Genomic DNA, 26,990 nt, shown 5'->3' with positions numbered 1-26,990 from the left:
AAATAGTCTCATTCCACCACAATAATCGTGCACACATACCTCACGGTCGTTCAGTAGAGATGGGGAGAGCGCAAGGACACTAGTTGTCTACGTTACCTTAAAGTTTATATACGCATATGAAAGGTGCTCACGTAAAAGCAGTCATATTTTCGCCTCTTGGAGCTTGCTTCCTACGGTTTCTTTTTGGTCCTTCGAAGGTGGATCCATCGATGCAGCGGACCACTATAAGTGCATTAACATGGGCAACCAAATGTACGGATTCGCATATACATGGGGAGCTAGTAGTCTTGGCTGATTCATATAACCTACCCCGTCGGCCGAGTCAGCCGGGGTTGGCAGTCAATGAATGCGATAAAGTTGCGACCAACTGTCATCAGTCAGGCTTCGCAGTGAAACGCATGAGATGGCAGCCGGTATAATGCCGCTGGTTAGCTCATAGCTTCCCAACTGCAGGAGAGGCCAGGGATGGCAAAATTCTTGTGCGACATTGCCTGAGTTGTGGGTCTCATTGAGATCTGCTGGAGACATATCTAATGGACATACATCAGCAGCCATGCCGTATCGGACGAGAGACCATAACGTTGTCGCCGCCCATGCCGAATTCAGTGCCAGAACATAGTGACTGTCCACCTTACAGATCCTCGGATCCAGCGGCTGATTTTTGCAGCATATCGCGAATACAAGCGCGTTCGGCAATGATCACGTGGGCGCGCCTGCAGATGCGAACTACTGCCACGTGAGCCAGCTTCGGAAACGACTCCCAGGATGATTTAGTATGTAGGGCTCGAGCTGGTAGCTACGGAGTCTGTTGAACTGTTCCCGCAACCATCCAGGTTGAGAATACAACCGATATTTCCCCTCCACAATGGATAATGAGTATCAGGAACAAGGTGCGCAAAATATGATTTATGCAGATGTAGACTACAGAATGCTGTGAAGGTCACACAGACAATGTGCACCACCACCACCAACATCATGGCGGTGAACATCGTCATGAGCACACAGCCGCCAACAAAGCACATTTCGACGAAATGGCATCCACATATGACGAGATCCCGGGCGCAGTAGAACTGTCGCAAAAGACGTCAGCGGCAATGCATACCAAGTTCCCGGAGGTGTTTGACTCCGAGAGCACGCTTGTGATGGACTTTGCTTGTGGGACAGGTATGTAATCCTCGGACACGTTGCTTTCATCGGAATTGAATAGAGAGACTTGTGTCGCTCTATATAGGATTGATCTCTCAGGGGCTGGCGCTATACGCCAAGTCGATTGTGGGCATCGACATTAGCGAGGCCATGATCGCTCAGTATAACGCTCGGGCATCGAGGTTGGGGTATCTCCGAGAGAAGATGCACGGCGAGTGTGTGGAATTGGAAGGTGTCGAGTCTGAGTTGCACGGGCGGAAGTTCGACGTGATTGTTGTACGTGGGTTCATCGTTCTGCACAGCCGGCTTATGGCCCTGACGTGAGCTCAATGCGATTCAGTGCGCCATGGCATACCATCATGTTCCTTCCATCGAAGACATTACCCGCACGCTCGTGCTTCACCTGAGGCCTGGAGGATCACTGCTAGTCGCCGATCTTGCGAAGGGCGAAGCTACGCGCGCCTTACACGCTTCGCACGAGAACGGCCATACGGTGACGAGCATGGATGGTATTGATGAGGACACGATGCGTAGCGTTTTTGAAGGAGCGGGATTGGTGAATTTCAAGTATGTCGATCATGCTAGTTCCGCGACGTTAAGGGGAAATGAGCTCGACGTCTTCCTTGCAAGTGGCATGAAACCGCGTAGTGACTAGCCCAAATCACATCGACGTGTATATTGTACTTCTACAGAAGGTGAACGTAACAAGAACAGATGAGTTCATTCGAACTGAGCATTCATGGGTGTTCATGTTGGAGACTTCGAGTCCGCACACGGCCTGCATAGAATCATTTTTCCATGGAAGAATAAGTGGAAGTATTGTGGAAAAAAATAAACTCTCGCAGAAACGTGTCTGGAGGTCACCGAACTACCAAATTTGATTGATGATGCGCACACAGTACTTGTTTCCGTGGCAACGTTTTAAACGTTTTTGGGACCGACTTTCTTAAATCCTGTCACGTGGGATGTGTCTGGTACTAGCCCAATTTCGGCACGAGCATCTAGGCTGACAAGTCCGAGAGTCCCAAAAATCATATCAGAATCTTTCTGCTCTGCGCACTACATCTTCCGAGTCTCATCTGCTGCTACCCCTTGGACTTCTGAGCTTGGAGTAGAGGAGCATTTGACCGTCCACTGCTCCGTTTCTAGCCTCGAGGTTCTCGCGCTGGTCTTCATGCATCACGCTCAAGGACGAGTTTGAACGAACGCTAGAAGGTATCTGTCGCAAAGATTGGCTACAATACAACTATCGCTTGCCAGCGATCTGAATTGACAGGGACCAAATGCGCTCCGAAGGTCTTGAGGACATGATGTCGATGAACGCTAAATTGGTCGAAGTGTTGTCAAGCATAACATGCTTTGTGCCCAATGAATGAGGGGCAAGCTTGTCAAATGATGAGTTGCTGACATTTTTCTTGCTTTAAAGCTCGTGAAATTGCCGCTAATAGCTTTGTTTTCTTTGAGTTCTTGTCCCGAACGCGTTCTCGAAGTTTCTGCAATTCCGCATCATTGACTCCCCAACTCACGTAGAACCTTATATCCATCTTATCAATAGTATCGGTACTAGCTTTCTGAATGCTCAATCTGAACCTGTGCATATTCGGCTGCAACAATGTCGCTCCTTGTCAGTCACCGGGGTTACAGATTGCAAGCTACGCTGGACATCTTTTCGAAGCCGAATTTCTACCGCCATCGATGAGCGCACGCGTCCTAGTGCAAACCCCTTGTTTCTTTATGTGTGACAACGTTACAGGCTCCACCCTGGTACTTCGTGAGATTTCCCTCTGAACTGCCACAAGACGTGCTGAAACGAGTCGTGAAGCCTTCACAGGACGTCTTTAATATGCCCGTTTCGTATCCTACGCCCAGCCTAGTGAAAGAACACCTGACCACGGGTTAGTTCCGTACAAACGTGTCATTTGCGTATATACTGATACAATTCATGGAAGGTGTCTCATACCTCATATTTTCTCACCCGCGCGACGATAGCGCGGATATCTATCGGGCTTCTATCCAGCCCCAATGCCGGGTAACTTTTTTTCTCATTCTTAAGCTGGACTGGAATGGATCAGGCTGAGTCGACACTCTCCTTCCCGTCGCTTGTGATGCAGGCTCGATGCCGCCCTCTACGCCGATCACTTGTACGATCAAGCTGAGGATTGTCCAGATATCGCAGCGATATCTAAGAAATCGTGACAATAAAGTAGAAGGTCGAAGCTTTACCACGTTGCGAGGGAGGAATCGCTGTCTCGCAAGCGCGCATGCAGGGATATCGGCTGCTGCTGCGCAGTGCTGTGAGTGGCGATGCAATTCATATACTTGGACATGTCGAAGAGCTACTGAAACCGTTAGATAGCATCAGTTGGTTTTTCACCAATTACTGAAAGAAAATATCGCTATGCAACGCAGACATAGTGCAACACTCGGCCTCATTCGCATGCAAATGCGCTCGACACATACATACGTAACTGTCATGACCCGTTGGTGCGTGAATATCTATCGTTTACAGTGTTGATGGAAAACCGCCCAACTCCCGTTATGCGTGCGCTGCACACTTGCTGAAGTGTTTTCGCATATCTGGCACATAACTTGATATGAAGGCAAAATCTGTTGCGCATCATATTTCGGTAGCACCGCTCCGCCTAGGAGTCCTGGGAAGTGCACCGTATTTTGCCGAACAGTACGCGTGTCGTCTGAACTAGGAGGACCATAACGGCAATATTTGCAAGGCAACATGATTATATGAGCAAATGCGCACTGGGGTTCTCATGCCAAATCAAGCTGCCATGCTCATTGGCTGTTTGTTGGACTGCAGGTATCATCATGCGGGAGATTCTTCCTCGTGATCGATATCACAAAGCAATGGGTTCGTCAGTATGGATAACTCTGACGCATTCGGCGTGATGTTGCCTGACCGAAAGGCTCAAGGATGCGCTGGAGCGGCATCGATGTTTCTAAGTTGCTCTCGTCAAGTATGAATGTTATTTAAACTAGTGGTTTGCAGAACAACCCTGTTCGGTTCTTACGAGGCAGTTTCTCGTCTCTGAATGCAGTTCATAGGAGCTGTTCAGGGACCGGATATTCCCTGATTTGAAGAAGGGAGGCGGCAAGTTGTCGTTGCGCCTAAACGTGCGTACCTGATGTCCGCGTTGTGCGACAAAAAAAAAGTGGTTGCCGACTCTCGCATTGACAGTGGCCAACCCCGAGCTCGAGGCGTGGATACGCGGCGTTTAACGAGCAGTTTAGTATCTCGAGGGCAACAACCGCAGGGACGCTCGCCTTTACAACCGCGAAGCTCGTCAAAAAGTTTATCGAGGTTTTTTCTTAGGAGCTCGCTTGATGAGAGCCGCTGTTGACTGTGATTCTACCAGATTAACGAGCATTTCCGGTACGGATCTGACGATGTCGGCGAGCGGTGGCGTGTAGGTCGTCAAGGCATTACCATCGACCGGCTCCTTCTTTGTGAAGTCAAGCAGGTCACGAGAGGGAGCGTCGAGCCGGTGTTGAAGGTTCAGACTATTTATCACCTGGGCTAGTGTAAATCAATAGATGTCTGGCTTTTATGCATGTCTTCGCCACTCATCCGTTCGGTATCTTGTTAACAGTATTTTGAGCGTGAAATAACGTGCCACTCTGGCTAGACAGGTACCATTTACGGATATTCGAAGGACTTGACCGTACTGGGACAACTGCATGCGATCCACGGTTTCACGATTTCATACGCACGCTACAAGACTTGGAACTCAGTTCATGGCAATACATAAGAGAGAAAACAGTTGGACGTCACGGAGTTGTTGGCACGGTGGCCATTTGATTTCTTTTGTGATCTGAGGCGGCCGTCCTCTCTCTCGGACACGTCTCATCTTCAGGTCCCTGGACAGCATGCCAACGTGTACGGCCTCCATCGCATTGCAAATGTATTTGGTTATAGTACACCTGAGTTCAAGAGCAAGAAGGAGCAGCGAGCAAAGATTCAGGCCAGCGTTCTCGCGAACGTGAGTCACCGGTGTTACCCGTATCAACTGAGCGTTGCTTTACCCCAAAACCGTACATTTACATCGAATATATCCTAATTTCAATATATACCGCCCATCACTTATGGTTTGAGCCAAGTCGCAGGTATCTGTATACTGACGAGAAATCCTTGTTCGCCAGCTCTGGGTCATCCTCAATGACATCTGCGTAGATCTCTTCCGCTGCCGATGCCAGTGGCAACGGGCTCTTGATGGACATGGCAATGTTCTTCGCCAAACCCATGTCCTATTATGATGTCAGTTTTATGTGCTCAAACATTACAACTATGTACGCACCTTCAGCATGAGACTCGTCGCAAATCCACCATCAAAGTCCCTCTCGCTGGGTGGGGAACTGTCCGGGACAGCGCCCGGGACAGGATTGTTGACCGAGCTCGCCCAGCACGCCCCCGTCGAACTGTTAATGACCGCCGCCAATATTTTGGACTCCAGCCCCAGCTTCTGGCCCAGCAACATTGCCTCTGCCACTACGATCTGCTCCACGCCAAGTACCAGATTATTGCAGATCTTCGCCGCCAGTCCGGAACCAGAAGAGCCACAGTAGATGATCTTCTGGCCCATGTGGGCGAGCGTCGGCCGTGCGAGGTCGAACCCGGTCTGCGTGCCGCCGACCAGGAAACTGAGCGTGCCGGCCTTCGCACCTGTAACGCCTCCGGAGACGGGCGCATCGACCATGTTTGCGCCGACCTTGTGTACATCACAGGCGACCTCCCGTGCGACCTCCACGTCCAGCGTGGTGGAGTCGATGCACAGGGTGGCCTGCACATCCTCCTTGGGCAATGTGCGTAGGGCGGGTAGGAGACCCCCTGCTTCGATGTAGACGTTGCGTACGTGCGGCGAGGACGGCAACATGGTGATCACCGTCTGCGAAGCGAGCACCGCTCTGTCAACCGACCGCTCGTCCAGTTTCAAACGCGTAAGGAGCTGAGTATGCCAAAGGACTTACTCTTCAGGTGAGTTCGCGACGGATATATGCGCGCCGGGGAACTGATTCACGAACTTGGAGACGAAGCCCTCTGAGACGGCCGATCGCGCGTCGCAGATGACGAATCGTGCGTTGCCGCTGCTCTCGGCGAACTTGTGGGAGAAGAGGTTGTACGCCATCTCGTAGCCCATGCGCCCGAGCCCGATGAAGCTCACGCTCCGGGCGCGAGATGGCGACGTGACCGCTTGGAACAGTCGGGCGGTGGGTCGCATGGTGAATGTCGTGCAAAGCGACGCGCACGTCGATCTATATGGACGCTCGACCGTTCACATGATGCATCCGGCCCGTGGATCCGGGGTAATTAGCGTTAATGATTCACATCGGGAGTTTTGTCATTTAATCCGGGACAAAAGTACTATTGTAGCGAATCTCATTGGTCAATTCAAATTTTGTCTGTACTTTTCTCCCGGATTAAATGACAAAACTCCCGATGTGATTGTCGCTCAAACGATTAACAGTGTCTTATGTAATTTGCTGACTATTAGTCTATTACGTATAGGCCAGTCGGCCCTCGGTGACCGTACAGCCTGATAACCTTGGCGGCGCCACTCGTCTTTAAACGTCAGCTAGCATTGACGGGCGTCAGGATGGCTCTCACCTCTTGCTGGTACCTACGTCCTCGGTGCACAACGAGAAGTTGCGGAAGGCATCGCACGCGACAGGCACGCTCATGGACTCCGAGTCGATCCCATTGACACCGGCACTGAAAGCGCAGGAAGATCGGGACGAGGAAGAACACGAGGACATCGAGTCGGCACCGCTGATCGTGGGTTCTGAGGAAGAGGCGAATATGGGTTCAGACGAACAGTACACAAGGGCCGAGGGGCGAGAGGGGGATACTGTGGCGTTGATTGGGGCGGTGGTGAGTGCCATGTCCTCCACGTTCAAGGGAAACAGTAATGAAATGGATGCAGCTCTTCGCGGGTGTAGGTCGTTATCTGAATGGCTATCTTGTTGCAGATTGAAATGCGACATCGTTCAAGGCGTTGGTGATAATGACATGGGTGATGGTTTTTTTGAATAATCCAATGAGTCTCGGGTGGTTCTTCTGGCATCCGACGCTGCAAAGCTTGGCATTCGGAGCTTTCACATATGGTGTGTACTTCAAGTCGCAACGTTTGTAAGAAGCTGTTATGACATCTTTTCAATAGGCATCTTGACTCTTCAGCCGACCATGCAGCCCAAGACGAAGCTCGCAGGATTGCGCCGTCATCAACTGATCATGCTTGCTGTCGGATTACCTTCCATCACTCTAGGAACGTTTGCAATATGGTGGAATAAGCATATCGGATCAGCACATCATGCTGCCACTTGGCATGGCGTACGTTCTCTACTCGGCCGCATATATGCGTGCTAACCTCCCGGTGGCAGCTACTAGGATACATCACAGTAGGCTGGCTCCTCCTTCAGGTGCTTCTTGGTGGCGGGAGTGTCTGGTTCAATGGGCGTCTCGTTGGCGGGAATCATAGAGCAAAGCTAGTATGGAAGTACCATCGGTACGCTTGTCCCTGTACATGACATGTGCCGATGTCATGCTTCATGTTGACCTTGCTTTAGACTTTCGGGTTACCTACTTTTCCTGCTATTGTTACTCACAACACATCTTGGTGGAGCGTGGTCCAACTGGGCAGCGGTGAATAGCCCCCTTGTTGTGCGATGGATCGCGTACATCATCGCACCGGTGGTGATCTTGGCGGCGATCCTGATGCGAATAAGGTACATTTCAACCTTTGGCCGCCTTACAACAGGCTTTAAATGACAGATTATCTTGCAGATGGTTAAAAATGAGGTTGCTGTAATATGATATCGTATATATAGATCACTTCTGAGACGACCGATATCCTCCCTATCCAATTGGGCCGGCCCCGCACCCCACGGCTGTGAAGGGCTCCGGCTGGCCGAAGATATCGGTCGGTTCGATCTCAGCGATCTCCGACGTTCTGTCCGCGGTTGTGGTTGTGGACACATGATGAGGCGCATGATTTACGATGACGGGAAGATGTAAAGCCGGGACCTCGTTGTTAGTTGGATGTTAGCTTTAGCTTAAATGGTGATCATACAAAAGTCGCCGAAAATTCTCGTGTACCCAACCGCCGAACGTAGGTCCATGGATAGCGAAGTGGTGAGCATGTAAATTATGCGCTTCTTGCTGATATCTGATGCCTACCTAACTTGTGCTTGGAGCGACATGCGTGGCTATATGGTTGTATTTCCACAATTACATGAGCGGTTACCTTTTCATGGGTAAGATATATGATGGCAGACGTCACCAGAAAGCTTTTGCCTCTATGTTGTATAAGCATGTTCGACTTCGATGATGGATCATGGTATGGCCAAGACGTCTCCAGCCCATTCTCGGAGCTCGTATAGTAATGGTGACCCTAATACTCGTGCTTATAAGTATTGTATGTAATGCAAGGCACAGTCGGGTAACAGGCGCTACTCCGGCTCGATATCGATCTGTCGAGGTCGTCGTCGAGAAATCGGTTATGTAGCATTCTTGTTTTGAGCTGGTCGCATCATGCATTCTTTCTCCAAGCCGAACAATATCGAGATATGCAGATCTAGTCTATACTATCTCGGGCATCTGGAAAAACAGAAATTCAGAACAGTAGCATGCAATCGAATTCGAACTCAACATTGAGACCCCTATCTCTTTCACTTAGTATAGAAGCCTTCTTCTCCCCCTGCAGTGGCCCCTCGGCCCATCAAGTGGACTTAGCCTTAGTCTTACCGTGAGCGCACACTTGCAGCAATGGTTGATTTCTCGACGACAGATGGTTAGTTTCTCTTATCCTCGTAAACCAGGGCATCGCAAACGTTGACGACACTGAAGACGCCTCAGGCAGCATCATCGGTTCGGATGGCTGCCAGGATGATGCACAGTCGAATGCTCGAGGCCTAGACGACCCCGTAGGAACATCATACCCATAATTTTCGCTTTGCCTGACCAAAAGAATAAAGATGGCTTCGTTCGAGCAAGTACTCGAATATTATGTGTACGAGGTGCGACTACAAAGCGGACTCTGGCACTCTGGACTCTGGAGCCATAACCCTTTCTATCGTTCAGCGTCGGCCCGATGCAAAATTATACCTGTTCAGCGACGAGGACGCTAATATCCCGTTGAAACAAACTACGGTACGTAGTAAGACATCAGCCCCAACAATGCAAACGATATCTTTTCTCCCCGCAGAATGGAACTCCCGAGGAGATGAGAGAGGTCCTGTACCGTTTGAATCCCGCTGTCGAAGTCGACGAGAACGGAAGTAAGCACACAGACTCCTTATGAAACAATCCACTCACGTATTCGCAGTGGCCGAGGTCATATGGCCTGATCATTTAAACGCTGACGTCGCTGAGACAGGCGAGGCGGAGGCCTAACTTAGCCGTTGGGTTATTCAGCCTCTTCGCTTTTCCACATTTCGTTCTTCCGTTGGAGTTTATTAGTGCAGTTTTGTTTTTGGTACAGAGAATATGCTTTATCCGACGTTATTGACTCCATACTAGCGTTACGCATGCGGCAACAGCAATTGCTCTAGTATGATTCACTTTGAGTCACCTGGAAATTGGTACGGCTGTGAAGGTGGATCCCCACCTCTGTTGCGTTCGACAAACCAACGACAGCTATGGCAGATGCTCACTGCCAATATCGTGCTGGTGTCCATGCTTGCCTGGGAGTGCGGACGAGCAGAATACCACATGCGTCTATGATAGCATGTTTTGTGTGCGTGTGATCTTACACATAGTAAACAAGCATGCTCTAATGCAAGGAATTATCACACATGAGTTAAGAGCAAGATAACCAGCTTCTATCTAAGTTTTCTCAGTATAGGCATCTACGACCTCAGGGAACATACGCAGTAGTGCATGATGCCAAATCAACGCCCGCAGAGTTAGGTTGCTCGTCATGCTCGCCATTTGAAACGTTTAAGGCTGCACGTCTGCGCGCAAGAGGATTCAAAATGAGCGCCAGGAGAATGATTAAGCCGTCCATAACCTGCAGCCATGTGAATACCTGCAACAGCAAAAGCAAAAGCAACTGCGGCGAACCGCGTAACGAAAAGACATGCCGCAACGATGGAATATGTAACACCAGCGACAACGTCGAAACTCGATTTGAATGCAAGAGAAAGATTGCTGAAGACCTCGCCTAGCATGTCGATGGTCATGAAGGGTATTGAAATTCCTATGACTTCCCGTAGTTGGTATATCTCGTAGTATTGGGGCCTGCGGTAGTGGTTGGGCTACAAACTGAACCATCCTTTCATACTTCTCTCAGGAAATATGGACGTACAGAAGAGCAAGAGAGATCATAATGGAGCTCAGGATGCCGAAGAACTCAACTCCGCGCGTATTTCCCTTTCTATAGGAAGGCTGCCAGATGAAATCATTGTCAGATGCACATTTTTAGGAGTCCAGTCGGAACGAACGATGCTGACCCTCACAGCATAGACCATACCCAACTCGAAGCCGACCATCGTTATCGTACAGGCGGCATATAGTAATAAGCAAGTTCTCAAGGAGCGCTTGCGGCCATAGTATTGGCACTGTGGAGTGGATTTGATCATACAGCATGTTCTGAATCATTTGATTGACAAAGGGCGTGTCATAACGAGGTGGACGTGAGGATGGGTGCATACCTGGAGCCATGGAGCGAAGCATAGAGCACCAAATAGTTGAGGTTGCAGAATTAATGGGATGTTAAGGTCCTGCACAATGGCATACACGCCTAGAGGTGCACTCGCTACTCCCCAGAAGAGTCTATCGAGCAATATGCGTCCATTTTAGACATGACTAGTAGCAAAAAATGAATGGAATTTACGGGAGGTATTCCGAGAGGCCTTCGATAGACTTGGTACGCCAGCTTTTCCAGATTTGTGGGATCAATTGTACCGTCCAGCAAATGGTGCCTACAGATGGACCGATCAAGGCGAGTTTGAAGAAAAACGCATGCGATTTGAGATCAAAACAGAACGAATGCCCGATTGTTGGACCTTCCCCACCTCTTCCGACAGTGCATGACATGGCAGCTTGCCGATGGTGCCGAAGATATTCTCCGCGAGCGGATTGCTGGCATCTCAGGTTGATGGGCGTCCAGGCCGCGATTCAGATGAAAGGTGAGAACGGACGGGACAGGCTCTGCCGACTGCAAGGCAGCTTTGCATGCAAGATCTTTGAGGATGCCATGCAGGAGAAGCTTTCATCTGATAAGCAGTAGCTAAGACATTTCAGCCGTATGAGCTGAATGGATGTCGATACGATGAAAGTGGAATATCCCGAGTCAAGACTCAGTACCAACAGCCTCAGCCACCGCCCGATCATGCATACACTCAGGGTCACGTGCATACGCAACGTGCCAAGTGGCAAGTGGCAGTTCTGCAGCGCAGAGCACTGGCCGCAGCTCGTCCTCGCCGAGATTTTGTACTATAGACTCTGTGTGCTGCTGCTCAGCGAGATACACGACTCACGACTCATCTTACGATGTTTGCTGCAGCGACGTCTTTCTTTGCGCGCACCAATATCTCCCAATCATACAACGTCGGCGGCGGGAATTCGATCACCAATAGTAGGACTTCCACGCCAGCTCCGTCTGGATCGTCGTCGAACGTACCAACTGCGACCACTCATGCTCCTCCATTCAATGTCGGTCCATGGCGCGTGCAGTCCGCTACACACAAGGTCACACACAAGCGTGTCTCCGTCTGGAGTGCCGACAAGCGGAGCCAGGAGATGGAGAGAATGGGCCCTGTGTCGAAAGAGAGGACCATTGAGGTGCTGAAAGCGGAGGTAAATAAACCTCCCGTTGTAATGGGTATATCTCATCAACATTGCGTAGGCCTCTGCGCTGAGTCGCCTAAGGCACCCGTGTATTCTGGGTATGCTTCGGCCTTGCAATAACATGGGTCTTGTGCTCATACTTTCACTGAATGCAGAAATGGTCGAGCCACTTGAAGAAACTCGCAATGAGCTCATATTCGCCACAGAGCCAGTGCTGTCATCACTACACCTCTCCATCCCAGGGTCGTTCCAGTATACGCCCTTAGTCGAGCTAGACGAAGTTGAAGTCGGTACATGCTGTCGTGCGATCTACGAGCATCTTGTGAGCTAACGTACGCTCACCATCAGATACAAAAGGGCATCCTGCAAGTTTGCAAGGGTCTGGCGTTCCTGCACAGCTCTGCACGGACGATACACACTAATGTGACGCCTGAGGCTGTTTTGATCAACAGTTCCGTATGTATCAGGTTCACCTACACGCGTCCAGTCTTGTAAACATGCGCATATACAGGGTGATTGGAAGATTTCCGGTCTTGGTTTAACTATTCCTCTGTCAGCACCAGGCGGCGGGCCGACGCGATGGGAATTCCCTACCTTCGATGGCCGAGTGTCCCCTTACACTCAGCGATCTTTTGATTATATGGGTGCGCAAGCTGTCATAGAAGTTGCATTACTACTGAACTTCGTCTGCAGCACCAGAGTATGCACTAGATGAGGTCCTGGACCCTGCTTCTGACATGTACTCGCTCGGATGTCTCATGTATGCGGTACATTGCAAGGGCAATCCGCCATTCAAAAACCATGGGAGTATCAGTGCCCTGCGCGACAATGCCGGCAAACCACTCCCCAGGTTGGAACGGCTTGATCCCGACCTACGAGGTGGGTTTCTCGATCGAAGTGGACGAACATTCAACTAATTAGATGGATGGCAGTCCTTCTCAGCTCGCTCATCACGCGACATCCGCATAACAGACCTTCCCCGAGCTCACTTCCATCGCATTCGTTTTTCTCGTCATTGCCGATCTCAACCCTCAATTTCCTTGATCGCTCCAACTTCGCCGCTAAGTCTCGCGAAGAGAAGGTATCCTTTATGAAAGGGCTTACCGTAGTTCTGCGTAAGTTCTCAGAAGGACTCCGGATAAGGAAGATATTACCTTCTCTATTGGAAGAGGTAAGTATGGATTTGATATGAATGTCAATCGCGGTGTTCATTAATGTCCGTTAATTTATCAGATGAAGGACACACAACTACTGCCATACATACTGCCCAATATCTTCGCCATCTCTCAAATCCTATCATCGAGCCAATTTGCGAGCCTAGTGCTCCCTAGCCTCAAACCCCTTTTTGCGATCAAGGAACCACCGCAGAATATGATTACTCTACTCGATAATCTGCAGATGCTGCAAGACAAGACAGAGAAACCTGTGTTTCGCGAAGGTGAGTGATTTGATGTTCTGTTTGGCTTGTGTCACTTAAAACTTTGTTGTGTTAGATGTGTTGCCGCTGGTTTATAATGCGCTGGAGTCGGAACATGCTATCGTAGGTGACTGTATGCGTCCGCTCAAGCTTGAGATTGACTGCTTTCAGGTGCAAGAACGCGCGTTGAAAGCTGTTCCTGACCTGTGCGAGAGCATAGACTACGCTGAGGTTCAAGGAGTACTATTCCCTCGCGTTGCTGTTCGTATTCCCATTTCGACTGACGACTTGAGTCGTCCACTAACTTGGGATCTCCAGCTCGTCTTCACGAAGACCCGTGTACTCTCAGTAAAGGTGGCTACGCTGAGAACCTTCCTTGCGATGGTCAAGAACTTGGATCAAGTCTGTACCGTCCCATTTCGGCTCCGTACAATGAACTGAACTAGCCTGTTGTAGACGAGTCTCACACAGAAACTTGTACCTCTCCTTTCCAAGATCCGTACCAAAGAGCCCGCGGTCACTGTAGGTCTAGTCAAACGTTTGAATCTCGTGCATCTGAGATTATTCTGTTCGTAGATGGCAACATTGGCTGTGCAGGAGGCAACGGGAATGAAGGTAGATCGAGAAGCCGTCGCTACATTGGTGCTGCCCCAACTATGGGCGATGTCCATGGGTCCTCGTGCGTTTGAAATCTTCTGCCTACAGTATCGTGAATCTGAAGGACTTATTGTAACAGTGTTGACGGTCTCTCAATTCAAGCGATTCATGGAGGTCATTCGCAAGCTAGGCGATCGCGTTGAACGAGAGCACGACCAGTATCTTCGGGATTCACAACGCATAGAGGATCGTTCGGAGATCACCGTCAACGGAGCGTCGGGCATGGTCAGCCTCGGTGGTGCTGTCGATTTTGAGACGCTTGTGAGCAATGGCGCGGTTGCGACGGTCAAGGCGGACACCGTCATAGATAGCTCACAGAATTGGGAGGACGATGTATGGGGTAGCATCTTCACAAATGACCCACCGGTGCGTGCACAACCAAAAAGTGAAAGTGTCACTGATCATGACATAACGTGTAGACACCGGTTATGCAGAGTCCGATGGTTTCGCCACCCGTGCAGCCTTTGTCCACGCAGACACAATCTCTGCCTTCAACTCCAAGAGCTAACGCGATGCAGTCGAACTCCACAGGAAGCAATTTCAATCGACCGAGCAAAGGGCTCGGTGCGATACCAGTTCCCGCGTCCTCTTACAATGCGGCTTCCTTCGCACAACCAACAGGTACACAGAATGTGCCAATACAGGCAAGACAATCAGTATCTACGTCGAACCCGATACCCTCGTTGCAGCCCGCTATTCCCTTTTCAACGCCTGCGAACCCTCCACTAGCACCCAACTATACCATTTCGCTCCCGCCAGCGCAACATTCACTAACCATGTCAACGCCGCCTTTGTTTGCGTCATCTCCGGGCATAGGTGCTCCACTGATACCGTCAAAGCCTCCACAACCGTCCTGGTCGGGTACGATTGCAACAAAGCAATTGTCAAAGGATGATTGGGGCGATTTTGATCCACTGGCATGACCCGCGTAATTTGATCGCTGTTCGATAGGCAGCATCAAGGCAGGGTTAGCTCGCCCAGTGCCTCAAGCCTTCTCGACCTCTACGCCTTCTACAGCCCGCACTGCGGTTGCCTCGACGACGGTGTTGTGGGACGCGTTGACCTCTGGAGGGTATTCTGGGATGAGGTCGACATCGATGGGCCTTCCAAGGATGGCCTTGAGGACGAGCAAAGCGCCCGTCTTTGAGGATACCAGGTTGCCTTCATTGCACGACGGACTATCGATACCTACACGTCATGGTTATAGCCGATGATGTTGCTCAAGACTGTCATTGACTTACACCGTGCGCACCCTTCCTCGCATTCGCATGCTTCGACAGTTCGAAGAGCATCATGCAATATGTCCGAGACTAGCAAATTATCAGCACTTGCTGTGTATGTCAACGAATTCTTATGGCCTACCGTGGTCGAAAGCGGTCGTAGCAATGCCACCGTTCTTGCCTGTCGGTTCATAGAATATGAGACTAGAGCAGTGGTCAGAGTGGGATGCTTTGTAGATGGGTCGGTCCATACCGCGCTGGGCGTTTCCTTTGAGAGGTTGCAACCTTATATTCCTTTTCGGCGACTTTACATTCGGTCTTTAGGTCATTTGCTAGAGCGAACCGGTTCAAGAACGCATGTTCAGCAGCATGAATCGCCTCCGCTGGGTTGATGCCGGAATCCCGCATAAGCTCAAGAGTAGATTTGGGAACGTCCATCCATAGTCCTGTGCTCTGGCGTTCCCACGGTGGAGTGTCGAGATCAACGGCATCGATGATGGCTTTGTTTCTGAAAACCTCATTCGTCAAAGCACAAAGAGGCGTACAAACAACATTCATACCTGACTTTAAAATAGCCTTGATGACAAGAATTACTGTTCATTCATATTTGCACGTCAAACAGACCAACGTACCAAAAACAACAGTCTTCAATTCAACGCCTGTGGAGAAGAAGCTATGTCAATATTTCGTGAAAGGAGGAACAGTTCGATTGACTGACGTCCGTAGTAAGCATAAAAGGGCGATCTTCGTATCTCTCGAATGCGATAAGTTTGAGCCGCGTCCACGTTCGTAAAATCTCTGAGCTCCTTATAGACAAAGTATTACGAAGGCTCTCATGCACAAAACTGACCTTGGTTCAGTGATCCAATTGACGTCGGACCGAATGAGCTTGGCTATCTTCGAGTCATGACTAACTTCTTTCACCTGAAATGTTCGTCAGCATCAGTTCTATGCTATGACGTTGTACTTACGATGAATGTCAAACCCTGATGTATAAACTGGTCCAGGATGAGCGAAAGGATCTCATAAAAACATCTCTAGAACCCACAATAGCTCCTTCATAGATCTCAAAAAGCGCTCTGGACAGCTCTATTTCTTCCAATATGTAAGCGGAACCTCCAGGCTTTTCAACTTTCGTGACGTCCACTACACTGTATTTCTCTTCTTCGCCTCCTCGAAGGCTGATATGTTTAGCTGGGAAGGGAAGGAACTTGGAATGCGTGTGATACCTGCAATGTGCAATGATTAGAGAAAACACACAATACTTGACCGACTAATATTCGGAATTAAGAACCACGAATACTCACCACCCTTCCTTATCTTTGACAAGACGCGTCTCACAGAGCTCCTTCATCGTTGGTCCGAAGTACTGTTCATCGTCAAGCATCAAAGGCATCTCGTGCGCGGCGCATTGAAGATGGGCCTCCAATAGGACCTTACTCTCGAGGTCAAGGACAAGGTCGTTCGTCAGCTTGTCGAATAGTTCGTCTGGATTGTTTACGTAGTGCTGGTCAATTGGGAAGGAATCGGCTACAAAGACCGCGAGCGCATCTCGCGCACGTCTTCCAGCTCTACCGGCTTGTTGACGCTGTGACGCGTCAGGCCGGATCCATGGAAAAATTCGCAGGTACTGCTTACGAAGCTGGCGATTCCACCAATGGGAAAACCCAACATGATTACGGCATCGAGTACACCGATGTCCACGCCAAGCTCTAGGGCATTGGTTGCTACGATGCCCAACAGATTTCCAGAGAAAGCTTCCCTCTCGATCCTGCGACGATCCTGCAAAGAGCATGTTAACTAGGAGGGACGCTACCAGCATAGACCAAAACTCACTTGCTGCGAATAACCTGAAGAAAGGTTTAAAGAAGGATCCGTACAGCAAGTCACGACTACACACCTCCTCGATACGCCATCACCCTTCGCAAGATATCATGACGACCGTCAGCAGTGAGTTCCGCTCTCAGCATCTTCATTGCCTAAAATCCTCTATGAGGCAGGAACTCTGCGTTATCTGACAAGACCTACCAGCTCACAAGACTTCCGGATCTGATACGGTCATCAGATACAAGGCTGGCGCGCACATCTAAAGCAGGACGGACCTTGCAGAAGAGGATCACACGAACGCCCCTTGCCATTAGAAAACGCATCAATCTCGTCGCCTCCGACATGGAGCCACGTCTGCCTAAACTCTCGTCCATAGGATCTATGAGCGGGGGATTCCACACGAGGTAGTCCTTTCGTCCAGAAGGCGCCCCGTCCTCTGTGATCTCTTCCACATCCTGTTGCAAATTAACACAAGTAATGCGATGGTGACGTTTGACCGACCTCAATGCCGAAAATGTTCTCCATATGTTGCTTCGGATGGCTGATAGTTGCACTGCAGGACACGAAACGACATCTGCGATCTAGATCATACATGATGAGTTAGGAACGGTAGCCCCAAAAATATGTTCAAGATTCGCACTGCCAACAGCAGCGCAGACTCTACGAAAGCGTCTCATGACCTGTGCAACATGACTGCTCATCGTCAGTTCGACGTCATGCGTTGGTACAGATAGACTCGCCTTCCGAAGACATCGGAATAATAATGTAATTCGTCTACCGCTACTATCTTCAAGTTCTTCAAGAACCTATACAACGGATGTCAAGGGATACGCATTTATCTACCCCGGGAGGAGCACAAACCGTCGCCACAGGTCTTCATGCGGCAAAATTGACGCATGCATCATATCCTGTTTCACAGAATATATAAGAACAAGTCGCGTTTACTATCATTTGAGAACATACGAAATTAGTGAAAATCACTGAAGCCAACTCGCGAATGCCTGGAACAAAAAAATAGCATCTCGCCATCAAAGATATGTTCGGTGATGACATACCAGCGCGTTGTTCTTGTGGGGTATCACCATCGTAAGTGAATACCTGCGTATATGGTCAATCACATGTCGAATTGAACAGCATGACATGATACATACTTTGACATGTCCCAGCCCAGGACATGAGTACAGAAGTTGCTCCAGAGCTAGCTTCTGGTCCTGTGCTAGAGCCTGCAAGACACTGAGTATTGCGCTATGAGGTTGTCGCTGAAACGCCACTAACCTTTGTAGGGTATATGAACATGGCAGTGGAGCTAGGGTCCTCCTCAAGATATCTCAATACAGGAACCTGATAAAGGATTCTTAATGAGAACATCTTGCCCAGAGATCCTTAAACAAATACTTGGTAGATTACACTTTTGCCAGACGCAGTGCTAGTCGACACAATCACATTGCGGCCTCGAGAGAGCGCCGTTATTGCGGCCACCTGGTGAGTATACAAAGAGGCGATCTTTCGTGAGCTCTGCAATGCTTCAAAGACCGTTTCTGAAAGTGGTGGCTCCAGATCGGCTAATGAATGAGTCAGACGATGTCCGTGACGGCGGCAAGCGTTCCAGTTTACCGACAATCCCATCCCTAGCTTCCACGGTCCTCCTATGGGCGATCTGTTCCTGGTACCACTCCTGTTTCTGAATTTCTTCAATGATTGAATCGATGGTTGGGCGATCCGCGGGTTCCGGAACAGTTCTCGGTCCCGCCTTCAATTGTAATTGTGCGGTATTTGCCCTGGAAGATGGATCGACGGGGATATGATCGCGGGCTGCTTCCTGTAGCAGCGCCACCGGATCTTCGTGCTTCGAAATGGCCTCCAAAAGCCTGGGAGGTACATCAGGTTCATCATGTTCTATCGGTGAAATGCATGTTTGATGATTACTCATTAACTGCTTGGATGAAGCGTTCGTTGCGCTTGTTAACCACCTTCTTCGTGGCTTCTGGTGTCAACGCTGGTGGGAGTGCATAAATGAATCTGGGACGGGATGTACGCATCAGAACGTGAGACAATCGCAGTGATTTACATGAGACGAACCCAGGGTTTGTACTTTTCTTTCCCCGAGAATTCTGGACGAAGTCGAGGACGAGGACGTGCTCATCTTCATCTGACTCTTGATAAACCGACGAGCCAGACGCCGTATGGACATCGAAGGCAGAGTAATCAGGGGAACGATCACGACGTTGCGAGTCACTATGTATGCGTAATTCTGCCCTCGGGATGTATGCGAATCTGATTACATCCGGTAAAAGTGCTCTGTATAGGATGCTGCATTCATGGAACGGCCGAAAGCGGAAGAGGGCTGTGCTCACTTCAATTCGGCGACCTTGGCCAGGTCTAGCGGCCTGAGAGAAGTTGAGCGTTAGATCACAGTAGTGTGGGCGAAGCCACCTACTGCTTGAGTAGCGCCTCTACGGACTGGCGCACTACCGGGAATGTTATCGCAAAGTTCTTCCGCGAAGAGCAAAATGCAAGAACGGTGTTCAAAGCCTTTCACACCGAATACGTAAGCAAGCGTATCAGGAGCACCTTATGTATGCGCACCTTGAATATCTATATGACATGAGTGGGAAGAACGAGTGTCATCGTGCAGATTGATCTTCTTTCTGTCTCCTTTACCCACTTTAAACAGCTGTGCGATGTTCAGTAAACAGGTAAGTGTCCTGCCAGGCGCATATACGAGGGCTTACGAACAGAGTCAAAGTAGTCCGGCCAATGCGACGTCTCCAGCGGTGCAGCCTTCGCCTTCCCTTTGGCTGCCCTAGTTGCACGGGGTTTCTTAAGTACAGGTTCGCTCGTCGCTCCTTCGCCCGCAACGGCGCTGCCTGCCGCAGCCGATTGCGTTTTCCGTTTCTTGGTAGTGCTGGTATTTGTACTGTCGGCATCTTTGCGTACCATTGTATGACATGGAAGCCAGAGCTTGTTCAATGTCTAGAGATCGAAGCGTGACAGTAAGCGTGACGGACAGACGCCTACGGACGCGCCTTGTAAAAGTGTCACATGTCACGCTGATAGGTCCTTCAGCTTTTCAGAGCGCGTCTCGGCTGCACACTTCCACTGACGCTGAAAGTTCGCTCAGAATGCGGCCTACATTTTCCCGCCTAGTTAGAGTGATACCTCGAAGCTCACTTCCGCCCAAACAAGCCGTCCGGACTGTCCCTGAACCCATGCGCTCCGACGTCAAGCAGCCAACTCTCATCCAGATTCTGTTGGAGAGGCAGGCCGCGGCAGGCGATAGCTACCCATCAAACATTCGTATTGAACCAGAGCTCACAAGGGCGACGTTTAAAGGCGTGAAGCCGGAGGTCAAGCGGGAGCTGCTGAAAGTGGTGAGGGAGCAATGAGTCGCACAGTGCATTGCCGTTCGCATATCCGAGCCGCAGGTGGGAAAGCTAAAAGCTTTTTGATGAGATTTATTGAATGAGAACTGGAACATTTTCAGTCATGCACGCGGTGTGCATCGGTGCAATATCGAAGCCAATCTACGGGGCGTCCCAACATACATCATAAATTGTCCTCATCCCAGAACTCTATGTAATTCCATGAAACATTCAGCTAGCAGGAGTCGCACTCGTCACTTCTGGAGACACCTTCGCCAGCCTCTCTCTTCCCTCTCGTATAATCCTCTCCAGAAGCTGGTTAAATCTATCCTTGCACTGCACCTGCAGAGCATGTCCGACGCCTTCCCACTCGACCAACTCGGCCTCAGGCATATGCTCCTTCATGTATCTACTATTGCTGGGATCGACGAGATGGTCATCGTCCCCGGTCACAATGAGCACCTTCGGAACTGAAGCAGATATCTTGCTGAGCCGCTCGGGTGACACGCTGTGCGTCAGGCCAGCAACCATCTGCGAGAGCGCTCCAATGGGGTTTTGTGGACGTGTCACTTCGAAGCGCCTGCGATATTCCTGACCAGAGTTCAGGGTAAGCAGGCAGAGGACATGATTCGTGAGGGATAACTTGCCATTGTCTGCACCTCGCGATTTGTCCGATCCTCTGGATCGCCTTCTGCTGGTGCATTCAGCCATGATTGGGGGAACACCATGTCAAGGACTAGCGGTATCTTCGCTTCGGGATCTGTTATAGCTAGCAACCTGGACATCCATCACGATTTGGGTATTAGTACATACAGTGCTGTCCACAATGATGGCACACCTTGCAAGCGTTGTCATACCTTTCACCTAATCTATGTCAATATTAGGTAGCGCTGCGAACAAAACCAGCGATACTCACGGAAGGCAGAGCCGTCCATGGGGACCGCTTCGCCCGTGTCACAGCAAGGGTTAGCGATACAACCCGGTCCGGTATTCTGGATGCCAGCTCTACGAATATTAGAAGTGAATAGCTTGCTCGGTGTATAAGTGTGGTATCCTCACCTAAGGCAATCATTCCTCCGAGAGAGATGCCGACGACGTGAAGGTCATGCTTTGCGGTCCATCCTACATAGTCGAGCAGAACAATGACATCTTCTGCCATTGAGCTCGTCCTGTTTTATTACGACCATAACACAACCGCACAATTAACGCGCGATTAAACTATGGGCTCACGAATATGGTCCTTTCGGAACTCCACTATTGCCCACTCCTCTATTATCGAACACGAGAATTGAATAGCCCGGTTCACGTCCAAAATAATCAACTTGAGGAAACCATGAGAAAGAGGTGCTATTCAGGCTGTGTACTCGCGTTTGTGAGCCGATGTGGTCTGTCGATCCGGGAGGACTCGCACGACTCTTACCCCATGATGAAGAGAATCTTCTCTGAACCCGTCCCATGCTGCTCGAAGTATAGCGAGTGGCTCTGTAGAGGATCCTCTCCTTGCTTCCTGATCTGTGTAACAGGGCATAATCCTTTCCGCACGCAAGTGGTAGGATCGAAAATGGTCGGTATCTGCTGGACATCCACGTCCGGAGGCATCAGAATGACGTTATTACTCATGATATAAGTTCATTCGAAGGCTGAAAGAGAAATTTGGGGATGGACTGGTGAAGGCAACTGCAGCGTACTGCGAATTGAGGTGACCCATGCCTTGAAGGCATTTATTCCCATTGCGAATATTTGCAAAATGCATTCAACAGTATGACTTTGAAACATCTCTAATAAAGCAACTGTAAAGGCAGTTAATTACAGTTAAGTAAAGCTAAATACCAGAAGCAAATGCACACTTCGGCCGCGTAGGCACCTACACGCTGGCGCTTCGCGAGGCCTGCCGACAGCTATATGGTAACGCTCTTCCTGTGTCGTCCATGGATCGTCAGACACGACGCCTGCAGTGCACATGGTTCTTTGATTATCTAATACTTCCCTTTTATAGGCGCAAGATATCGTTGGCGTTGTAAAGGGCTGACGGCATATCCGTCAATGGATGTGTAACGAACACGCATTACAATCTCAAAGTACCGTCAAAAAATCTGTCTGGCTTCTGGTAACCTGTGCGTCCGTGAGACTTGTTTTTCCGTCGTACATAATGCTCCCTGCGTGACGTACGCTTAACTGCCGTCATGCCCTGGGTATGGGAACGTCTGGTCCCTGGAATAGCACCTCATCAATTCTTACAATGTGTTGCGTATTCCTACTACGATTCGCACCAATGTGCTTATCTCTCTGACTCGCTATACTGCAGATGCAATGGTCCCTCTTGTTTGGAAACGACCCATCGTCGCTTACGTCGAGAAGGACTACGGAAATGGCCATCGGGTTACCGTCACAATATATCGCGGCCTCTCAAAGGCGCCATTCCAATTATATTACACCTCGTGTACAGTATCATTCGGCAAGGCATGCGGATGTCGTGCGTTCGCATCTGTATGGTCGTCAATGCTGTCAGCAGATCTGATCTCAAGGACTTAAGGTCTTCTGAGTCTCGCCTTTCCCTCGAGGATCTATATGTAGACCGACGGCGGTTGTGGGTTCTTGTCCGCGCATCACGAAGATTGGATCCCGATCGACTCCGACCACTAGTAGTTCGATGTCCGGATTGGATGCATATTGATCAGAAACCCCGTACAAACCCCCTTCATCACCGGGGACAATGTGGTGTAGTACAGCAAAGGAGGAACTGATTATCAACGATGGCGGTCACAAAATATACAGTGAGTAGTACAGTGACATGCATTAGTATCGAGAAATCGTGAGGCATAGAAAGCGAATGCGAAATGCGCTCGAGTACAAAAAGAAGGCCAGTCATATTGGTCATAACACCTTCTGTATCGGATGCAAGCCCGCCGGCCAATGACACGGAGGACCACAACACTCAGACACAGAAGTTGCACGTCAAGTATGCGAAGAATTGCACAGCTTCATGTTTCCCGGCCCTCTGTGGCGCTGTCCAGCACGAATGAGCAAATAAACTATCCCGAGAGGTGTCTGCACACCGGTCGCCTCAGTAATATCTTACCACGTCTAAAATCGGTTGGAAACTTCCTTTAGCGACCCGTATGATCTTCGTGAGAATGATATGCTCGAACTTAATGCCACCCTTAGGGTATAGTAGCCAGTTAGCGTCGACGCCGTCGATAGCCCGATGTACCTGGTAGAGTTACTGAAGTTGAAAGCCGCATACATGACGAGTGGTAAAAAAACACTGACATCGATGTAGCATTTGACTTCGAATCCGATAATTCTCGCCAGCTTGCTGATCAAAATGGGATTATTATTTTTTGACGAATCCCTGATGATAACCTGCTTGGACTTGAAAGCATAACCTGGCCACTAATCGAGATCAGCCACTAGTCCAGCACGTAAAATTCGATGGATTATTGAACCCTTACGCTGATTCTGACCGACATCTTCTGGCGAATGTCCTCCCCAGTAATGTGTATGTAACGGTCCCTAGTCCGCCAACTCTTCCTTCCATTGTGGCGGACAGGAGAATTCCTTGCTGTCCGTCGACGCGGTACTCTTCTAGGCTCGTGACGATGTAATCTGACCGTGACTTATACAATGGGCATGGAACAGACTCCCGCCAGCATAATGCCTGTCACGATGTTGTTGGATGGAACGAACTTTCTTGAAATTGATTGGAATGCATACCTCAGAAGGTGGATGAAGTCCATATATAAGCGCATGCATCAGGAAAACTCCAACTTTACCTTTTTCCTCGCTTTGTCACCTTTTTTGAGGATTAAGGAGAGAAAATGTCCAAAAAGCATGAGGATCTCCTGAAATTGCACCTTTTTCTCGAAAAGGAGCGGAAAGGATGGTGAAAAGGCATTGATCCGCCAGCTGCATCAGAAGCAGCCGAAGTCGGCAATGTCTTTATACAGAATATCTCGTGACCTTTCCGGCGCTTTCTGTGTGACTTTTCCAAGAAAAAGGATAAAATAAGCGCAGAACCAGGAGATCCCCATGCTTTTCGGGCTTAATACCTTTTTTGTACCGAAAAAAGCTCTAAAGGGGGCTAAAAAGCAATATTTGAGTTTTCTTGATGTGGCCTAGGGAGGAACTTGAAGCAAGAGCCATGTCACCTGGGGGCTGCAAAAATACACGGAGCTGAGAGGACCAACTTTCAAGTTCCGGGTCCTTTATGTCTGACCAGCTACTCTTACGGTAAAGTGCAGAAAGCACTCCGAAGGTTTAACATGCGAAACACTGGCATAGGTTTCCAAGTATCTCTCTCCATTACGAGGAATGCCGACAGAGAATATTTACTGATCCTTTGAGAACATGGGTTCACGGGTATATGAGTATGATCGTTAGTACGTGGGCGTCAACTGCTGTGCTTTTCGCACTCACAGCGAAATTGGAAGAAAGCGTGATGGAATACGCATGTATCTGGATCTAATTGCAATAAGAAGCAGGCAGCAACATGTTGAATAGATAAAATGTTGCATGACTGTCTACTCCCTGAAATATGGATGGTCATTTGTGTGATTTTCAGACAGAGTCATCTAATTTCTGATTCATCCATCATGAATTAAATACCGCTTATCATTATGAATTGGTCAAGAGACAGCGACAGATAATATTTCAAGTTGTGAGCTTACAATGGGCAGCTTGAATGCATAGTCAAACCTATTGGATCCACTCAAACTTTGAATCAAGCTTTACAGTCACGGTGTAGATGGAGTATAGACAACCTTACCTACATAAGGTTGTCTCTTTCATAGATTTGTAGATATCCATGAGTGCAGTTAGTGGGTATAGCAGATGTGATGGGAAGCAGTGCAAAAGTGTTGCTTACACCATCTTCTGTGAGTTCATGGGAAGAAATTATCTAGGCAAACATCATTCCAAGCAGCAGATGGGGTACATCAATGGTCCCCCATCCCGCAACCCAATGAAAGGCTTTTGTACCTTCTTGCCACTATCATGGGAAGGACATCATGATGTTTGGACACATAATCACTGAAGTCACTAATGGAAAGGTCCTCTGATTTGCAATTAGTGATGTCCAGGGCCCAGCTCGGCCTGAAAGCCCAGGCTTGGGCTCAGCTTCAGTGGGCTCAGGCTCGCCAGAATCGCAAGCCGGGCCCTCTGCCAGAGCTCGGGTTCAGCTCAGGCTCAGCCTGACCTAAGCCCCAGACTTGTTGCAACAACTCTCCTGATGTTTGTAGTTCAATTCTGAGGGTAGATACATAAATAATTTGCATGAAATGATCTTCAAATCATGCCAGATCATCCCACCATCAGGCAGCATGAGGGTTGTCTCATGAGCACACACTGGGTACCAATGAGGGGACCGTGAGCGACCAAAACCCACCTTGAAGACCCTTTTTTTAATGTCACGTGACTCTTACCTCACGGAGAAGTGTCTACATTGCTGTGGCTGAAAGCCCGGGCTCAGAGCCCCAGGTGCGGGCTTTCCCCAATTGGAAGCTGGGCCCGCATACAGGCTCTGAGAGGGCTTGGGCTCAGCTTTTGGTGGCTCAGCCGGGCTCAGCTTGGCCCAGCTCAGGCTTGAAAGCCCAGCCTTGGACATTACTATTTGCAATAGGAACAACACCCCCTATTCCAGAGCCCTATAACTGAGCTATCTGTGATTATGCTTAGAACTTGGAGGGCTTATCTTTGAGCCTCAACTTGATTCTCTGCATTGTTTCAGCTAGAAGTTTCTTTTCTGTTCTGTTGTAATTGAAGCAGCACATGGCTATGGGCAGATACTGTGATACTCGCAACTCTTGCATTGGCAACTTTGCAATTGGTGAAGTCATACTGTTTATGATCAAAGCAGTGGGCTAGTATCTACTCTTGGCAGCTCTATATATTTCTCGGATGGGTGGCAACTGGATTGTTACATCAGGACGAGGTGGACATGATTGTTTTACTAATAGTACGGGTAATTGGACCATCATGGGGGTCAGGCAAATGTCATCCTTCATAGAAAACATTTGTCAACTCAAACACTTTCTTCCATACACAAATGAGAATTTATTCCACAAACATGTAATAAAAAAAAACATCGATGAAACTCCAATGCCAGCGACACATCTGGAACTTAAATATACTATAAGCAGCTATAATGTGCTATAGAGCACTATGTGGCCTACATATTCCCTCATAGTATAATCATGGTTGCAGATGCATCACAGGGCCATACCGGTACATATGAGAGTATCAAAAACAGGGACCACAATTTATGCAACAAGGACAGTAATTGTTGGAAGTGGCCGACCAATGACACTTTCGGTAGGATGCACTCAATGCGTCAGGAGGGACGAGCACCAAGCGGTGGCTGAAACGCATTGCAGGCGGTACCTGGAAATGGAGCAGACAGGTACAGAAGGGTGAAAAAGACATATAAGTATGCACCTGTAGTACCATAGGCCCCAGTCGTTTGTGGCCTCACCAGCCTCTCACTCCCTTGCAGCCATGAAATGGGAAGGTGCTGGCTGACTAACACCCTTGCCGCATCAGGATTTCCTAGACAAACAACTCCGATT

The 26,990-nt window shown here is 49.3% G+C and overlaps 9 protein-coding genes across 9 annotated transcripts; 4 read left to right on the top strand and 5 right to left on the bottom strand.

Moving 5' to 3' along the window:
- Positions 1-778: 778 nt before the first annotated feature.
- Positions 779-1,946, top strand: LAESUDRAFT_683704 (S-adenosyl-L-methionine-dependent methyltransferase). Its single transcript, XM_040905833.1, has 4 exons — positions 779-890; positions 940-1,164; positions 1,232-1,422; positions 1,487-1,946. Exons 1-4 carry the CDS (start codon positions 866-868, stop codon positions 1,799-1,801), a joined length of 756 nt encoding a protein of 251 aa, XP_040761258.1. The 5' UTR covers positions 779-865; the 3' UTR covers positions 1,802-1,946.
- A 3,073-nt stretch (positions 1,947-5,019) lies between these two features.
- LAESUDRAFT_814613 (3-hydroxyisobutyrate dehydrogenase) lies at positions 5,020-6,396 on the bottom strand. Its single transcript, XM_040914607.1, has 3 exons — positions 6,127-6,396; positions 5,457-6,063; positions 5,020-5,406 (listed from the first exon to the last, which is right to left on the bottom strand). Exons 1-3 carry the CDS (start codon positions 6,375-6,377, stop codon positions 5,239-5,241), a joined length of 1,026 nt encoding a protein of 341 aa, XP_040761257.1. The 5' UTR covers positions 6,378-6,396; the 3' UTR covers positions 5,020-5,238.
- Positions 6,397-6,713: 317 nt separating this feature from the next.
- LAESUDRAFT_729101 (uncharacterized protein) lies at positions 6,714-8,044 on the top strand. The gene is made up of 7 exons (XM_040909572.1): positions 6,714-7,027; positions 7,080-7,091; positions 7,149-7,260; positions 7,317-7,486; positions 7,537-7,661; positions 7,723-7,881; positions 7,940-8,044. Exons 1-7 carry the CDS (start codon positions 6,836-6,838, stop codon positions 7,962-7,964), a joined length of 795 nt encoding a protein of 264 aa, XP_040761256.1. The 5' UTR covers positions 6,714-6,835; the 3' UTR covers positions 7,965-8,044.
- A 1,966-nt stretch (positions 8,045-10,010) lies between these two features.
- On the bottom strand, positions 10,011-11,418 carry LAESUDRAFT_704493 (uncharacterized protein; the record flags this gene model as incomplete). Its single annotated transcript, XM_040906554.1, has 7 exons — positions 11,170-11,418; positions 10,989-11,076; positions 10,807-10,927; positions 10,606-10,713; positions 10,461-10,540; positions 10,243-10,393; positions 10,011-10,181 (listed from the first exon to the last, which is right to left on the bottom strand). The coding sequence occupies exons 1-7, from the start codon at positions 11,189-11,191 to the stop codon at positions 10,011-10,013; spliced, it is 741 nt and encodes a 246-aa protein (XP_040761255.1). The 5' UTR covers positions 11,192-11,418.
- A 229-nt stretch (positions 11,419-11,647) lies between these two features.
- Positions 11,648-14,941, top strand: LAESUDRAFT_659517 (kinase-like protein; the record flags this gene model as incomplete). The annotated part of the gene is made up of 15 exons (XM_040904813.1): positions 11,648-11,953; positions 12,003-12,042; positions 12,100-12,230; positions 12,293-12,400; positions 12,456-12,588; positions 12,638-12,823; positions 12,877-13,115; positions 13,178-13,382; positions 13,438-13,484; positions 13,533-13,622; positions 13,680-13,763; positions 13,818-13,883; positions 13,938-14,040; positions 14,098-14,411; positions 14,438-14,941. The coding sequence occupies 15 exons, from the start codon at positions 11,648-11,650 to the stop codon at positions 14,939-14,941; spliced, it is 2,556 nt and encodes an 851-aa protein (XP_040761254.1).
- Positions 14,942-15,003: 62 nt separating this feature from the next.
- LAESUDRAFT_659591 (P-loop containing nucleoside triphosphate hydrolase protein) lies at positions 15,004-20,005 on the bottom strand (the record flags this gene model as incomplete). The annotated part of the gene is made up of 30 exons (XM_040904817.1): positions 15,004-15,206; positions 15,260-15,328; positions 15,381-15,442; positions 15,492-15,754; positions 15,863-15,897; positions 15,957-16,036; positions 16,089-16,162; positions 16,210-16,236; positions 16,287-16,467; positions 16,546-16,826; positions 16,877-17,038; positions 17,137-17,217; positions 17,267-17,287; positions 17,341-17,520; positions 17,567-17,646; positions 17,706-17,758; positions 17,794-17,871; positions 17,927-17,973; positions 18,029-18,066; positions 18,121-18,163; positions 18,217-18,288; positions 18,341-18,406; positions 18,461-18,627; positions 18,680-18,933; positions 18,992-19,084; positions 19,145-19,363; positions 19,420-19,452; positions 19,503-19,597; positions 19,731-19,739; positions 19,802-20,005. 30 exons carry the CDS (start codon positions 20,003-20,005, stop codon positions 15,004-15,006), a joined length of 3,270 nt encoding a protein of 1,089 aa, XP_040761253.1.
- A 124-nt stretch (positions 20,006-20,129) lies between these two features.
- LAESUDRAFT_334655 (uncharacterized protein) lies at positions 20,130-20,584 on the top strand. Its single transcript, XM_040902067.1, has 2 exons — positions 20,130-20,490; positions 20,550-20,584. The coding sequence occupies exon 1, from the start codon at positions 20,188-20,190 to the stop codon at positions 20,449-20,451; it is 264 nt and encodes an 87-aa protein (XP_040761252.1). The 5' UTR covers positions 20,130-20,187; the 3' UTR covers positions 20,452-20,490; positions 20,550-20,584.
- On the bottom strand, positions 20,190-22,126 carry LAESUDRAFT_729089 (alpha/beta-hydrolase). The gene is made up of 8 exons (XM_040909571.1): positions 21,848-22,126; positions 21,658-21,783; positions 21,487-21,596; positions 21,344-21,432; positions 21,266-21,291; positions 21,075-21,204; positions 20,550-21,018; positions 20,190-20,490 (listed from the first exon to the last, which is right to left on the bottom strand). Exons 1-7 carry the CDS (start codon positions 22,045-22,047, stop codon positions 20,659-20,661), a joined length of 1,041 nt encoding a protein of 346 aa, XP_040761251.1. The 5' UTR covers positions 22,048-22,126; the 3' UTR covers positions 20,190-20,490; positions 20,550-20,658.
- Positions 22,127-23,085: 959 nt separating this feature from the next.
- On the bottom strand, positions 23,086-24,189 carry LAESUDRAFT_729086 (uncharacterized protein). The gene is made up of 4 exons (XM_040909570.1): positions 24,142-24,189; positions 23,880-24,085; positions 23,698-23,820; positions 23,086-23,638 (listed from the first exon to the last, which is right to left on the bottom strand). Exons 2-4 carry the CDS (start codon positions 23,895-23,897, stop codon positions 23,492-23,494), a joined length of 288 nt encoding a protein of 95 aa, XP_040761250.1. The 5' UTR covers positions 23,898-24,085; positions 24,142-24,189; the 3' UTR covers positions 23,086-23,491.
- Positions 24,190-26,990: the final 2,801 nt, after the last annotated feature.

Source organism: Laetiporus sulphureus (assembly GCF_001632365.1).
Source record: "Laetiporus sulphureus 93-53 unplaced genomic scaffold LAESUscaffold_39, whole genome shotgun sequence".
In the NCBI taxonomy this organism is placed as follows: Eukaryota; Fungi; Basidiomycota; class Agaricomycetes; order Polyporales; family Laetiporaceae; genus Laetiporus; species Laetiporus sulphureus.
This window is presented reverse-complemented; position numbering and strand designations above follow the sequence as displayed.